Here is a 17,264-nt window from a genome sequence, read left to right as displayed (position 1 = left end):
ATGGAGACCTGTGTCACTGCATGGCTGTAACAGAGGGTTTACAAACTGTCAGTGCTGTTGAAAATCTGACATGTGATCATGAGGAATGTGACACCAGGTTGTTTTTTCATGCAAAACATGCCTGCACAGGAACACCAAACTGTAGTCATCAAGAGCCCTGACAAGTGCCTTTTATGGCAAGGGGGAAAAAAAGTAATTTTCTGTTGCTTGCGAGAAAGAGGAATACCTGACTGCATTTAGAAATCTGGGTAGCAGTTTTAATTTGGACCAGTCTACCTTTGAAGTGCTCTTCAAATATGTCTGTCACCTATATGGCCAATCATGTGCTAAAAGTCTGAACGATGCACGATACAAAGTATTCTGCATGGCATCATCAGCTTTGCCAGAACGATCCATGCCTCCGACAAGTGATGCTTTGTACCAACACTGCAAAAGGGCAAACTACCAAGCAGCCATAATGAGACATTCTCTTAAAGGTAAAATGTGTGCCCCTTCACCTGTTGGCAATGGATGGCACCTCGAGGATGGGGAGTTAACAGTGACGTGGATGACTAGAAATCCAGCCCCTGATAGTGTGTTGCAGGTTGTCCACTGCAGTTGCAAGCAAGACAAATGTGAGACTGGAAGATGTTCCAGTATATCTGCAAATCTGTACTGTACAGATGTATGTCCCTGTCTCAATTGCACAAATGTTTCCCAGGAAACAGAGGAAAGAGCTACATGTGAAGATGGTTCTGATGATCGTGATAAGGATAGTAGTGATGAGTAAAGGTGATCTGTGTCACAGGTTAGTTGGATTTGAGCTGTAATGAAGCTGCTGTAAAATGTTTAATATTTGTCGTTATTGAAAAATTAGTGCAGCAGTCCAGCATTTCAAGTCATTTTAGCCAACTTGGACCAAAAACTGTTTTTATCTTTAACTTTGTGTGATTCCTAAGTGCCTACTGAACATTTTGATGAATAAAACATAACAAAAATGTTTAAGTTTCAATTTGTTCTTCAGTTTTATTTGGTGCCAATCTGTGAAGTTGAAGTGCGTTATAAAAAAATTGCATTATTTCATGGTCTTCCTTCAAAATTGAGTTGATTAATGCACCAATACTTGTCTCAGATATGTAGCTACATGTATAAATGTGGATTTGACATATACTTTGTGTTGATTAAATGCGTCTTAATAAAGTTACAGGCCAAACTAGCAGCATGAGATTTTTGTTTTTTGTAAATTCCTAATTATACACATTTTTGCATCCTGACAAAAAACTGCAGTATTTTTTGTGGAGAACTTTTAACATAGAATCCATAAGACTGTTGTCTATCCAGAAATTGATTAAAAAAAGTAGTGCCCAGACGTGGGAACGAAAAGTGATTTCTAGCCACTTTTTCTAGGTTCACCTTATGGCCTATTACTAACAAACCAGAGCACGCATTAAGATCTCAAGATGTTAGCCTACTAAAGATTCCAAGATTAAATAAAATAATAGTTGGAGTTTGGGCTTTAAATTACAAGGCCCGGAAGCTGTGTAATGATTTGTCTGCTTATATAAGAAAAGTCTCTTTGACTTCTGCTTTTAAATCCAGGCTGAAGACTAACTGCATTAGTCTACCATATCTAGATTAGAGATACAAGTTAGATTTGCCAGCAGCAATGCCACATGCCCTTCAAAACCGGTCATCCACCTGTAGCTAAGTATGTTCAAGGTCTGACAGTACTTAGATAGACCAACCAGGAAAAAGCTTGGGAAGCTGCTGGAAGAGTTGTTGGTGAGGCCAGCAGTGGACACCTATCCTGTGGCCTAAATGTGGATCCCAATGACCCAGTGCACTGCTGTAAAACTGGCGCTGTCTTTTGGATGAGATGTAAAACCGAGGTCCTGAATCTCTGTGGTCATTAAAATCCCTGGACATCCTTTATAAAGAGCAGGGTATATCCTGCTGTCCTGGCTAAAATTGTCCACCATGGCCTTGTCCCCAAATCATCCCCGTCTCTGATTGGCTACATATCTCTCAACCCTTCACCAGCTAACAGCTAATGTGTGGTAAGCGCACTGGTGCAAAATGGCTGCTGTTGCATTATCTAGGTGGAAGCTGCACATTAGTGGTGGTTGAAGTGCCTCCCCACTCACTGTGTAAAGCACTTTGAGCACCTTTAAGTGCTATATAAATGTAATGTATTATTATTATTACTATTTGCATATTGCAACTATGATTATTAGATAGAAAAACCGAAGTAATACACATGTAGAAAAAATTAAGTCATACATTAATTATGAATGATTACTAACCCTCTTTTATTCTGTTTTCCTTCTTAGTGTCTGGCTGTGGCACTTGGCGCCACTGCTCTACTTCTAAGGCGTTTTTCTACTCTTGGAAAGACATCGGAGTTGCTGTGTGCCTTGGAAGTAAAGGATGGAAAGATTCTGTCATCATATTAGACAGCTCTGCTCATACTTTACTGTTGAAGACCTAAGAGGGGGTGAATGGCCAGTTGGCCAAGGTCTCCAAGACTGTGTCAGTTATAACTTACCATGGAATCCGCAGAGTTTTATTTTATACAGATTTTCTGCTCACTGGAGTTTTTATTTTTCTTTTCTCTGCTGTCAGCTAGCCATAGTTCAATGATGATGTTTATGGACAGATACTGTTAGGCTACATTTATCTTAATCAATTTGAAAATACTTTGTTTACTGTGTTTAAACAAATCTGTATCTTTACATCCTTTCTGGGAATCACCACCTTATCATGATGGAGAGGTTTGTGTACCCCTGTGGCCCTGGGAGCTCTATTTTCTGTAGCAGAAGCACCTGGTAGGCCCTCATGGCAAATTGGTACCAGGTGAGGGGTCAAAGAGCTTTCAAAGCTCCTAATGAAGCAACCCCATGAATTTAAAGAGAGTACCTTGCCTACTATTGGGATACGAGGGCTTCTTCCTGCAACCAAACTTGGGAGGAATGCCTGCAGGTGAGGGCCTGATGGCAAGGCCTACCATTGCACTCAGTCGTGCAAAAGACAACATGTAACTGCCACCCCTCCTATGAGCCCACCACCTACAGGAGGAACAAGGGCAAGTGAAATGTGACCTGGGCAGCTGGAATTTGTAATGTCGCTTGGGAGGAAAGTGCTGGAGCTGGTGAGTGATGTGGAGAGCTAGTAACTAGATATAGCTGGGCTCACGACAACCCACTAACTTGGTTCTGGAAAAAAAAAAACCTTCAAAAGAGGCTGGACTCTTCCTTACTCTGGAGGTACCCAGGAAGAAAGGCGTCGGGTTGAAGTGGGCATCTTACTGAGTGCCGGTCTGGTAGATGAAATGTTTGAATTTGCCCCAGAGAACGAGAAGGCTGCCTCTGTGTGGCTGATGGTTGTGGCAGGAAGGACTCTGCCATATGTGCTTACACACCAAATGTCAGCTCAGAGTACCAAGCCTTCTTGGAGTGCCTGAAGATGATTCTGGAAAGGGTCACAGTTAGGGACTTCATAGTTCTGCTGGGAAACTTCAATGCTCAGTAACAATGAAGACACCTAGAGAGGCATGATTGGGAGGAATAGCATCCCTGATCTAAATGGAGCAATGTTTTGTTATTGGACTTCTGTGTTAGACATGGTTTGTCCATAACAAACAGCATGTCTGAACATAAGGTGGCTAATAAATGTACTTGGTACCTGAGCACCTTAGGCCAAAGATCTGTGCTCGATTTCAAAATCAATCATAAGATTTGCAGCCAGATTTCTGGACACTCAGGTGAAGAGAGAGGCAGGTCTGTAAACTGATCACCACCTGGTGGTGAGTTGGGTCAGATGTTGGGGGAGGCACCTGGACAGACCCAGAAAGCACAAGCAAGTAGTAAGGGTTGATTGGGAACACCTGGAGGAGACCCCTGAACAGAAGACTTTTAACTCCAACCTCCAAAAGAGCTTTTCCCACATACCAGGGGAGGCTGGGGACATAGAGTTAAAACGGGCATTGATCAAAGCCTCCACTGAAGGCCATAGGTTCCTCTTGAGGTGGCAACCCAAAGACTTAATGGTAAACACCAGAGGTGTGGAATACCATCGGGCTGAAAAAAAGGCATTCTATGTATGGCCAGCATGGGAGACTTCCAAAGCAGCAGCAGAAAGGTACCAACAGGCCTAAAGGGCTGTGACCTTGATGGTCTGGGAAACAAAAACCCAGGTGTGGGAGGAGTTCGGAGAGACCATGGAAAGCAACTGTTGATCGGGCTCAAAGAGGTTCTGGCAAACCATCAGGCAATTCATACACGGAAGGCAGGAATTCACCCAGACTGTTCTTAGCAAGAGTGGAGAAATGTTGACCAGGACTGAGGATGTTGTCTAGAAGCTGAAGGAACACTTTGAGGAGTTTGATGGACATGCCCTCTGTAAAGGAAGCAGAGCCAAAAGCTGATAAGAGATCAATGTCTATTTAACTGAGGGAGGTCACAAAGGTAATTAAGCAGCTTCGCAGATGCAAGGCCCTGGGGGGTGGATGATATTAGCCCAAAAATTACTAAGGCTCTGGACATTGTTGGGACTGTCATGGCTGACATGTCTTTTCAATGCTGCATGGTCACTGAGAGCTGTACCATTTAAGTGGCAGACCAGGGTGGTGGCCCTCATTTTTAAAAAGAAAGACAGGAGGGTGTGATCAAACTATCAGGGATTATACACATAAGCCTCCCTGGAAAAGCTTATGCCTGGGAACTAGAAAGGAGGTGGTACCTTAGAACGAGGAAGAGCAATGTGGATTTCATCCAGGATGTGGAAACAGTGTACCAGTTCTTTACCCTCACAAGGATTCTGGAAGGGGCATGGGAGTACATCCACTCTGCCTACATGTGGTTTGTTGACTTAGAGAAGGCATGTTCCTTGAGGGAGTTAGGGGTTGGGTGGGGAGTGGCTGGGGTTTTAGGGCCCCTAATTAAGGGCTATTTGGTACCTGTATAATTGCAGTGAGAATTGTGTCCACATACTAGGAAAATTATCAGCATCGTTTCCAGTAGGTGTGGAACTCCACCAGGACTGTGCTTTGTCTCCTATCCTATTTGTGACTTTCATGTACAGGATATCAAAGCACAGCTGGGTTGGGGAGGGGGGTCCAGTTTGGTGGCCTTAGAATCACATTACTGCTTTGTGCTGTCATTCAAATCTGAGGCCATGGTGCTCAGTAGGAAAAAGGTGGACAATCTCCTTTGAGTGGGAGGTGAGTTACTGCCTCGCATGGAGGAGTTTAAGTACCTCAGGGTCTTGTTCACAAGTGAGTGGAAAAGGGATAGCGAGATCCATGGATGGATTGGAGCAGCTAGCGCATTTATGCAGTCACTATACCGATCTGTAGTGGTGAATAAGGAGCTCAGTCAGAAGGCGAAAATCTTGATTTACTAGTTGATCTTTGTTCCTACAATTAAATACGGTCATGAGCTTTGAGTAATGACTGAAAGAATGAGATTGCGGGTACAAACGGCCAAAATTAGCTTTTTCCACAGTGTGGCTAAGCTCTCCCTTAGAGACAGTGTGAGAAGTGCAGACATCTGGGAGAGACTCGAGTACAGCTGATGACCCTCAGTATTGAGAGGAGCCAACTGAGGTGGTTCGGGCATCAAACACAGATGTCTCCTGGACAACTGGAGGTTTTACAGGCATGAACAGCTGGAAGGAGACCATGGGAGGATAATACATCCCAGATGACCTGGGAAGCCCTTGGAATCCCACAGTACGAGCTGGCAAACATGGCTGGGAAAAGGGATGTATGGACAGCTGCCTTCACGACCCATCTTCAGATAAGCATTTGAAAATGAAGAATGAATATATCTTTACATATATACATTATAGAATTAGTAATGTGTAAAGTTTGTAATTGCTTTTACCTGGGAACTTATTATACAGATCTGAGACTGCACTCACTAAACAGCACTAAACAAAAATGAACTGAACTGAATTAACAGAATCCTTCAAGAAGAGATTTCTGTTTGACTTTAGATACGTCAACATAATTCTCTATTCTCTAGCACACCTTCTTTACATTCTTTTGTTAATTTCATTTACAGCAGCAGATATTTCTTCATAACCCTTGCAAATGGGCAGGTAATGGGGGTATAAACACAAACATTTTACAAACACCTATAACTAAATGTTAAGGGATGTGGCCTTAAAGGTTGTTCGCATCAGAAACACAGCTGATGCATTAAGATTTTCATTTTGAAACCGCAGCATGTAATAGTACAATCTTTTAAGATAACAGAGTGGATATTCAAGTTTTTAACTTTCATTCAATGTCATTATTGCCACAGCACAAATTGTAGTTAATGTTGAATGATGAATTCTAGCTGTTTGCAATATTTCACCATCTGTATGATTTCTGTTTGTGCACTTCTTCCAGCGAGTCCAACCCGACTCCCAAGATTAAATCAGCTGTTTAAATTAATTTATTCTGTTGGCATCACTTACACTAATGTCCTGTCCCCAGTTCACTACTGCAAAGAAAAATACACTAGCCAATACAGACTGGTAGAAAACATGTTAAGAGTGGTCTGCATACACCAAATGACCTTAACCTTCTGAGGAAATAGAAGACTCTGACCCTTCTTGTACACAACCTCTGTGTTGGTACTCCATTCAAGCATATTGTTATATTTGTATTTGTATGTGCTCACCACCTACTTCATCATAAATGAGAACCAGGGGCAGAAAGGACTTATCCTTACTGAAGTCTATAATTAGCTCCTTTGTCTTTACTAATGTTGAGGTTCAGGTGGTTCAACTCGCACCATTCAACAAAATCCTTCACTAGTGTCCTATATTCATTTTATTGCCCATCACTGATACACCCAACTATGACTACTTCATCAGAAAATTTCTGGAAATGACAAGATTCAATATTGTACTGAGTTGTACAGGGTGCACAGAAAGGAAGCAAGTAAAGTTCCTTGTGCAGCCCCATGTGCTACTCATGGATAAAGTTCTAAAACCGCAAAAACTGCAGTCTACCAGTTAAGTAGTTAAATATTCAAGGAACAATGGTAGACTCAGATCCTCACTGACTGGAGTTTCGGATGTATGATGTTGAATGCACTAAACATAAAGTCAAATACTGCTATACTGCACAAATGCAAAACCTGGAACAAATGTAAAAGAACTGCAAACTGCAATAATCAGAGGCATTCTTAAAAGCTAAAATGTTTGACAAACATCATGGATTCACCACATAAGACACTAATTTGTGAAAAAGGTAAAAAAAAAAAAAAAAATGGAAAAGGAAAACAAAAAGGATATTTGAAGAGTGAACTTAAAGAATTGCAAAATTATGTCTTTCACAGAAAACATGACAAATTATCCTCTGCTGGATTCTAGGAATCACAAATGACTACGAAAATAGTACAAAAAAGAATAAAAAACAGCTCAAGTTGATGTTTTCAACAAGGGCCTTAATCTTTTGTAAATCTTTGCCATACAAAAATCCAGCTAAACTATGAAAGATTATTTTTAGAATATCAGATATCGCTTACCCGTGAGGTCATGAACAGCAATTTTGTTTCCATGTCAGGAGTCAACCGGCAAGCAAGAAATTTTCTAGATGTTCTAGATGAAAGGAGTTGCAAAACTCCTTAACAAAAAGTAAATAATAAAAATCAGAAATCTTTTTTCTACTTACATGAAGTAATAAATGCAAACAGCATATCACAGACCAAGTAAGACAGCATTAAACTATCAGGCACATAACTAAAACTATGCATGGCGAATGGTTTTCAAGATGACATAATATCTCTGCAGATATTAATTAATCAATAAAGCATTAGCAATTCAGCATGGTAGATATATAATTATAGCATTTCAAATGACAGGCTACAGTAATTAAGAATTAATACATTTTGTAAAGCATAGTTAATAAGCATGCACTGTTCACCACATCCTACCTCTTTACATCTGATACATTAACTCAGTGATTCAATGACTGCACATAGTCCAACTCAGGGTTGCAGGAGTGAGGAGGTTATTTTAGAAGCATTAAATAAGCTGTATACTTGTATGACTGGTTCACTTCACCTATATTATGAGCTTGCCCAGACATTTGTCTTAATGGACATTCAAATGTCATAAGAGTATATGTAAAAATATTTTACATTTTAAAACTATATTTTAGTTCTGACCTATCTGTCTATTTTATAGGCGAACAAATCATAAACCCAATCAAAAGAAAACAAAACTAACTATAAACAGATGAATATCAAAAAGTCATATTTGATATGTACTGATTATAAAAACCCACATAAGTAAAAGCTATTAATTGAACAATATTTTAAAAATATGGATGCACCTATTATGCTCCAGCTCTCAGAATTTACTTTTTCAATTGAAGGGCCTTGGTTGTTGATAAATTTTAGCGAAACCTTTATTATTAAAATTCCTTGTATATTGCTATTATGTCAAACATTTTGCTTCCAACTGCTACTAAAAATTCAACCCCATTCAGCATTACTCCATTGTGGGATTCATTCATTTTCTCTGGTTGATATACAGTATACTGATGTTTACCGTTCTTTAATTATACATAGTAATTAGTGGTTTATACATAGTGTATAATAAGACATTCAATTTTTTTTCAAGATTAATACCAAAAGCATAAATGAGAAAACATTTTATAATGTTAACAGATGAAAAGACAGCGTTTTGTTGTGCACATGATAACCAAAAATCTATCTCCATGTCCAGACTCATTTCTAAGCAAAGCCAAGGCTTAATTATATTCCTGATAATGCATCCCTGAAAGCTAATTCAGTCATACTAATCTATGCAAGATATATTTCTACTTAATTCAGCATCACTATCACATAAGCAGCAATATCATGTTTTGACTGGAAACATTTTTCCTTGTCTGCTCCATGAATAAAAATTGTGTTTCAATTTGTATTAACAACATTATTTCAGACTACTTCAAACTAGAACATGGTACTCGACAACAATGCCGCTTATGACCTCTTGATTGTCAGAGAAGGACTTGAACAGAAAATATCACTATATGCAGATTATATAGTACTATATATATCTGACCCACAAAATTCTGTGCCCGCAGTCCTAAAAGCAGTAAAAGATTTTCAAAAGATATCTGGACTCAAAATAAAATTGAATAAAACTAGTGCACAATATCAGACTGGGAGCCTTCCCATTTATCCTAGCAGGTCAGTTTAAATATCTAGGGGTAAATATAAAGCTCTTTACCAACAAAATGTTGCTGTCTGCATGAAAAAAGTCAAACAAGACATGAATAGATGGTCTACCCTCCATCTTACATTAGCAGGGAGAATCAACATTGTTAAGATGACCATCCTTCCCAAGATTCTCTTTCTATTTCTAAGCATCCCCATATACATTAACTAATCATTTTTTAAGAAATTAGACTCAATTAAAAATTCTTTTATTTGGAATTTGAAACATCCAAGCATTCAATGGGTGACTCTAGAAAAACTTAAAGCAGAAGGGGGTATGGTATGGCTATAAAGACCTGGGACCTCATGAATAATACCGTGCATAGAAATCACACTAAAATATGGAGTATGGACAAAAGTGGAAATTTACGTACGCACAAAAAAAATTGGATGCAAAAAACTGTGTGTAAGACAACTTCTACACACTTTCACACTACATAAATTCCAGTCAGTGTGAAAAGTAACACTTGTGCACGCCCCTGCTGTTCCACCCCAACTCCGCCCAGAATTTTGCATATTTTAATATCCAAATCAATATAAATAGTTCTTTCAATTTAGTGTTTGGTAAAAAGACAATGGAAAAAGTACGTGAAAAAAACAATTTCAGCGAATATGAAGTGGAGGCAAGGAAAAATGTACTATTTGTTGGCTTAAGCAGTGGTATAAACAACAAAACGAAGTGACACAGAGTGCGGAGAAACTTGAAAGTGGAAGTTCAGAAAGTTGCACAGAGCCCGAAATAAAAAAAGAAGTGGTCAGATATCAAAGACACCGTAAAAAGGCGAGTTGTTGCCCGCCATCTGAGTGTCATATGGAAGTGTATCAGGGTACAGAGAAAAGAAAAAAAAAATAGGGACACAGTGGAAAAAAAGGTCAAAATGTGCATTTCAATCTTGCAGTTTATTTTGTAATTAAAGTAGAATGATGTAAACTTAATCTTAAAATCAATGTTTAATTTACTAGAGTTTCTCAGATCCCATTGTAACTAAAGTAGCACGTTAAATGCTTCGTATTGTATGTGTTCTTCTATGTGCTCTGTGTGTGAATCAGTACGTGCTTCTTAAACAGGCTTTCTCTTACGCTAACAGGACACAGAATACATTACATTCATGATATTACAGCTCACTGAACAATTTAAATACTAAGATGTTTACTTGAAATCATGTTCATGTGAAATGAATTAAAGCATGTATTAAACAAGGGGGCACGGTGGCGCAGTGGTAGTGATGAGCTGGCTCCCCGTCCAGAGATTGTTCCTGGCTTTTGCAAGATGCTTGCTGGGACATGGGAGACCCATGATGAAATAATTAATTGCAGCAGTACTAACCCCAATTCCTGTCCTTCCTTTTCTTTCTCCAAGTAACCAATCACCACACAATTAGTTCAGTAATAAATATCAAGCCATCTGTAAGCTGAGTCAAGCCATTAGAATCCTAATTAGGAATTGAAAATCCGAACACATTTCTCCAGTTTTAATGTCACTACACTGGTTACCTGTGTCATTCAGGATTGACTTTAACATTCTGCATATGGTTTATAAAGCCTTAAATAATCTCGCCCCATCTTATATATCGGAATGTCTGACACCTTATATTCAAAATCGTAACCTTAAATCCTCAAATGAGTGTCTCCTTAGAATTCCAAGAACAAAACTTAAAAGAAGTGGTGAGGTGGCCTTCTGCTGCTATGCACCTAAAATCTGGAATAGCCTGCCAATAGGAATTCGCCAGGCTAGTACAGTAGAGCACTTTAAAAAAAAAAAACTGCTGAAAACATATTACTTTAACATGGCCTTTCTATAACTTCAATTTAACTTAATCCTGATACTCTGTATGTTCAATTCTTCATAATAACTATTCATAGTGGCTCTAAAATCCGTACTGACCCCTACTCTCTCTTCTGTTTCTTTTTCCGGTTTCTTTGTGGTGGTGGCCAGCGCCACCTCCACCTACTCAAAGCTTAATGATGCTCCAACAATGATGGATGGATTAAAAGGCAGAAGTCTACGTGACCATCATCATCAAGTCCTTCCGTGAGAACTCTAAATCCAAAGAGGACTGTTTCATGTATGTTAGGTAGAATGCCCAGAGGGGACTGGGCAGTCTAATGGTCTGGAATCCCTACAGATTTTATTTTTTTTCTCCAGCCATCTGGAGTTTTTTTTTTTTTTCTGTACCCCCTGGACATTGGACCTTACTCTTATTTTATGTTAATTAACGTTGACTTATTTTGTTTTCTTATTGTGTCTTTTATTTTTCTATTCTTTATTATGTAAAGCACTTTGAGCTACTGTTTGTATGAAAATGTGCTATATAAATAAATGTTGTTGTTGTTATCTGTAAGCTTAGAATGCCGATCCTTCAAAACTTTTAAGGAACAATGAAATTTCTCCATAGTGCATGTTTAATTATTCCATCCATCTGTCCATCCTGGGTCACGCCAATCCCAGCAAGCATACAGTGCAAGGCAGGACCAATCCCTGAAAGGAGCGCCACCTCATCGCTACTGCTGCACCACCATGCCCACATATTTAATTACTAACAATATACATTATTTAAATGAAGTTAACAATTTATCTGTATAATGTAATATACACACTTTAATGAATTTTAAAAATGATATCAAGTGCTCCAAGAAGATGGCTCTTGGAAATCTAAATTGACTTAGAAGCCAGTCCTCATCATTTGTTAATACACGCTCTCTTCTATTGAATTCCTTTATTGTAATTGTATGGTACGATGAGATTCAATATACAAATCCTCCATAAACTTATTTTCCTATAAAATAATAATAAGATAAACACAATGAAAAATACACAATATGAAAGCATAAGTACAATATACATGTACTGTACATATATAGTGCAAATCATGCAAATGGTTCATAAAGTGGCTCAGGTTGTTCAATATTATAACCATAGTGCAAGTTTACGGTGAGGTAGTTGTATTTAGAAGTACAAACAGTTCTACCAGGAGAACTTGATGGACTGATTGAGTGCGTTTATAACTCTTGGGATGAAACTGTTTCTGAACTTCAAGGTTCATGCAGGAAAGGCTCGGAAGTGTGTGCCAAATGGGAGAAGTTCAAACAGACTGTGTTCATGACTGAGGTCAGCGAGTATTGCACTGAAAGTAATAATGCTAAAACAGCTGTGGTATTTGGAATAGTTTGGCCACTCCGTGGACCATAATACTGTTGCAGGATGACTACAGTCAGATGCCTTAAATTTATAAACAATATGCAGTTATTTTCACTGTATTTGATGAAGTTTCATCAGGGATGTGAATAAAAAAATAAAGGGAAACCACACAGGAACAGCAGCACTGCTTTGATGCTTGGTGCCGCCAATTTGCAAAACCGAGCCAAAAACTTGAGTACACAATGGATTGAGCTGGGCTGAGAACATGCATGGCTTTACGCCAAGTTTAGTTTTTAAACATTGTGATGCAACCATGGAAATGGGCGTACACAACATTTTTATGTGTACACACTGTTTATACATGAGGCCCCTGTTATAGGGTTATATAAGTTATAGGGTCTCTGATTCTAAGTAATCTTATATGTCATTTCAGTTTAGTATTATACACCTTGTAATCGTCTGAGAGGGTAATGTCAGTTTTCCCAAGCTACATGACCACTGTAACTGTAGTCTTGATCCCATTCACTATTTAGTGATGAATTTCTAATTTACATACTGTATGTATAAAAAACGGGCGGCACGGTGGCGCAGTGGTAGCGCTGCTGCCTCGCAGTTAGGAGACATGGGTTCGCTTCCCGGGTCCTCCCTGCGTGGAGTTTGCATGTTCTCCCCGTGTCTGCGTGGGTTTCCTCCCACAATCCAAAGACATGCAGGTTAGGTGGATTGGCGATTCTAAATTGACCCTAGTGTGTGCTTGGTGTGTGGGTGTGTTTGTGTGTGTCCTGCGGTGGGTTGGCACCCTGCCCAGGATTGGTTCCTGCCTTGTGCCCTGTGTTAGCTGGGATTGGCTCCAGCAGACCCCCGTGACCCTGTGTTCGGATTCAGCGGGTTAGAAAATGGATGGATGTATAAAAAACATTTTGTGACTGAAATTTTGTTATTATTTATTAATTATAAATACAAGTTGGCAATACTGACCTACAGGAAACAACCTATAAAAAGGATTTAGGCGTTTTCTCAGGATTTACATTGCGCAGAAGCAATTAAAAAGAAAAATAAAATATTAGGTTAAATAATAAAAACTGTTGAATACAATTCTAATATGTTTAACTCAGATGATCATGTTCTGGAAAAAAATATAAAATATAGTTTTACTAAAGGCTGTATAGAGATGAGCATCCAACTGTGTCTTGTACTAAAGGACACTTCCTGCTCTGACAAACTAAGGAATCTAAAGATCCTCAATCTGAGCTAAGAAGCATACATGGAGACATAATTCAGGTCTTTAAAACTCTCAAAAACATATCTAACACTGGTCAATCAGCCAGTCATTTTCAAACCTGCTATATCCTAACACAGGGTCACGAGGGACCGCTGGAGCCAATCCTAACCAGCACAGTGCGCAGGAACAAACCCTGGGCAGGGCACCAGCCCACCGCAGACATTGATCAATCAGTATTCATTTAATTCAGTTGATTAGGTACTCAAGGACTCACTGTAAATTACTGTCAAGCAACAGGATGAAAGGGAGTTAAACACTGAATTGAGAAGGTGGATTAGTTTCACTATTGCTGAATTTAATTTAAAAATATATAGGTTTAAAGCAAGGTTAAGTACCTTTCAAGGTGAAAATATACATTAATAGCACATGTGAAATTGCGTTCTTAAATAAATCTTTTTTTTATTATTATTATTTTATTGAAATCACACAACCATACAAATAAATCAATTTTTACAAAAATAAGATTGAAAACAAATCAACCCCTACCCCTGAGAAGGAGAGCTAAGCCAGTGGAGTAAAATTTAAATCTAGTAAAAATAAGTAAACAGATGAATTAATAAGTGAATAAAGATAAATGGAGAAGGAAAAAAGGGGAGTGAATCTGCTTTATTAGTGCTTTAAAAGCTTATTCTAGAATGTTATTGATTAGATCCTGCCAGGATTTGAAAAGGTTCTGGACAGATCCTCTAAGTACGAATTAGATTTTCTCCAGTTTCAAATAGTATATATCATCAGTTACCCACTGACTTAGAATAGGAGAGTTAGGTTTCTTCCAGTTGAGCAAGATAAGTCTATGTGCCAATAGTGTAGTAAAGGCAATCACAGTTTGTTTATCCTTCTCCACTTTAAGCCCATCTGGGAGTATACCAAACACAGCAGTTAATGGGTTAGGAGGGATTGTGACACCAAAGCTGTCTGACAGGCATTTAAAGATTTTGGTCCACAGTGATGTTAATTTGGTGCAGGTCCAGAACATGTGGCCTAATGAGGCTGGAACTTGATTGAATCATTTTTTTAAAGAATTTTAAAAAAAATGCATGGTTTGTTCTTGTGGTTTAAAAATGGGGTCTATTGGCATCAGTGGAAAAACTTATCTGTCATCCTCTATTTTTTTCTCTGCTTTAGATGAGTCAGTCCTTCAATGCAGCTCCTTTCTAAACAATTTATCTAAGTTGCTTTTTCAAGTTAAAATTTCTATTTGTTTGCACTGTCACATGCTCTTTTGATTTAATTTAGATCAATATACTCAAAATTGCCCACAAACTAAACAGTTTTGCCATTTAAAATGAAAGGTCCACAAAATTACATGTAATATTATTAATATATGTAAGATAATGTTTCCATGACTTTTTTTTTTTTTGTTAAATGATTCTCCCTCTCCCGTTGCATGCTAACTACGTGAACTGTTTCTCTGTATGCCTTACTACTGCAAAACCTCCAACACAACAGCCTACAACCATTACTCTATTTACCAACCATTGCAAAATGGATGTTAGAATGACTCAAAATAGAAATCCCTGCTGATAAAACATGTCTAAAGATTTCCTTTAGTAAAGTGCCAGTGCAATACAATACATGGTTTTCCAGCACCAACTGACCATGTCTGCATATGATGAGTGATAATTAATCTCACCCTATACAGGTTTATTTAGGTAGCCAGCAGACGGAATAATGTCAGATAAAATGTTATGTTGGCAAGCCAAGTAAGGAACTTAAATTAGTGTTTCTCCAAGCGTGGTCTACATATCACCTGTACATTATTATATGCATACTTAGGTAATAATTTACAGCATTCAGGCTCCTGTGCTACAAAGTAAAAACTGGTCTGTAAGAAATAAATCTAAAACTACCACCATCATGTAATTTTTTTCTGCATGTTATGACACTAAATACATTTCTTTCACGGTTCTGATAAAATAAAATATTTAACATATATTTTGTGAAATGCCCCAAAATATTTATAAAATATTCCTAAATTGTATTCAGCTGGAGAATCCTCTGCTCTTTTGTTAACCTTTCTGCAGTTTTTTGATAGCGTATTATTTTACAGTAACTATTTTCTACATATTAATACTAAATGTTATATTGAAATATCTTTTAAAATGTTCATATTCTGCATCTTATGCTGGCAGCATTGGGCAGAAGCTCCTGGTATTTTTGCCTACTTCAGTCAAATACTTTAAAACAAAATTTGCCAAAATAAATGTAATAAAATATCCTTTAACATTGCACATATCTTGAAGTGAACTGTTGCTTGCACTTGGTTAGTGGCCTAAGCACCTACATCAATCGATACTAAGTAAATCATACCAAAGTAGCTGTAATACTGCCAAATGGAGACAGCAACTTTGTAAACAGTTTTCTGTGAATAATTACTTGTGAATAATTACAATTTCATTACTAGTTATGATTTTGTTTTTATAGTTCTGCCAAAGGTCTTCCACAGCACCGCCTCTGCAATAATAATTATCAAAGCGACTGTAACTAAAAGACAGAACCCCACAGAATATCAGTGAAAGACACAATGTAAGTGCTTTAAAGTGAAAAAGTTGCTGATTTTATGTAGTACCTGTAAACTGAGGGCTGAGAGCTTGAGGATTGTGCAACAGGTCTTTCCAAAGTAATTCAAATTCTGGAATACGAGCTACATTTTGTAAAAGACGAACCAGATCCCTTCCAATAATGAAACAGTCCATAAACTGAAAAAAGAGAAAAGAAAACAATGGAAAAAATAAATACATCAGAAATGTAGTTTCTGTATAAACCACATCTCTTTCCACATCTTACCCGCTCTCGCAGCATCCCAATGCAAAAGTCCACTTCCTTCTGTCGAAGAGACAAAAGTGCAGGAGTGCCATGATGATCCACTATGAGCCGCAGGTATGTATATACAGACATTGCGATCAGCATGCCACTTTTCAAGACCCACTCTCTAAAACACAGAACATGACAGGTAAATGAAAGACAATGACTAGCAACAGCTTTTATACTAAATTCAACAAAATATTTTTCTCACGTTACAGTGGAAAAAATTCAGTCTTTGAACTGAAGTTAAAATAATACAGTATTTTCCATTTATTGTTTTAATAACCCACTAAGCTGGGGATTCAGTACAAATTCACAGTTACAAGAGCTGCCAATGGATGGGAGGCTAGTCCATCACAAGGAAGATTCACGAGGAAATTCCTCACAGACAGTGACTGGGCCAGGATTCAAACAGCCAACAAAAAAAAAATCACTGCACCTTTGTGATGTTCCTTTTTTTAAAGTTTAAATAAAAATTTCAACCCAAGAAGAAGAAAATTTTTAAAGTTAAACAAGAACTTGTGCAAAATAACAACCAGCATAGCTTCTCAGGATTAATAATACAATGTATTGTTAACTATTAATTATGTTTAAATCAAGCTACAAAAATATTGGAAAGAAAAAAAAAAGATAATGCAGCATCATGAGAGCATTCCGGGTGCAAATAATGACACCCATTTGTATAAGTCTTGCACTGAATGGACAATTTTAAATCAGTTTCAGACTACCAATTTTTTTGAACAAGATGACTATCCAATTTGAACCAACTAGTCAATGCATGAACTACCAAGTGTCAAATGGATAACTGAAGAAGAGTTTCAACTTAACTGCAATAAAAACA

The 17,264-nt window shown here is 38.0% G+C and overlaps 1 protein-coding gene across 1 annotated transcript in view; it reads right to left on the bottom strand.

Moving 5' to 3' along the window:
- The window catches only part of ints3 (integrator complex subunit 3), a 165,526-nt gene that overhangs the window by 94,227 nt on the left and 54,035 nt on the right, over positions 1 to 17,264 (bottom strand). Inside the window, exons 7-9 of the mRNA XM_039767729.1 lie at positions 16,406 to 16,550; positions 16,188 to 16,317; positions 7,500 to 7,597 (exon numbers count right to left, since the gene is read on the bottom strand). Coding sequence (XP_039623663.1) covers positions 7,500 to 7,597; positions 16,188 to 16,317; positions 16,406 to 16,550 — 373 coding nt within the window. The remainder of the gene's footprint in view (positions 1 to 7,499; positions 7,598 to 16,187; positions 16,318 to 16,405; positions 16,551 to 17,264) is intronic.

Source organism: Polypterus senegalus, chromosome 1 (assembly GCF_016835505.1).
Source record: "Polypterus senegalus isolate Bchr_013 chromosome 1, ASM1683550v1, whole genome shotgun sequence".
NCBI classification, from domain to species: domain Eukaryota; kingdom Metazoa; phylum Chordata; class Cladistia; order Polypteriformes; family Polypteridae; genus Polypterus; species Polypterus senegalus.
Note: the sequence above shows the minus strand (reverse complement) of the source record. Positions and strands in the feature narration are given on the sequence as shown.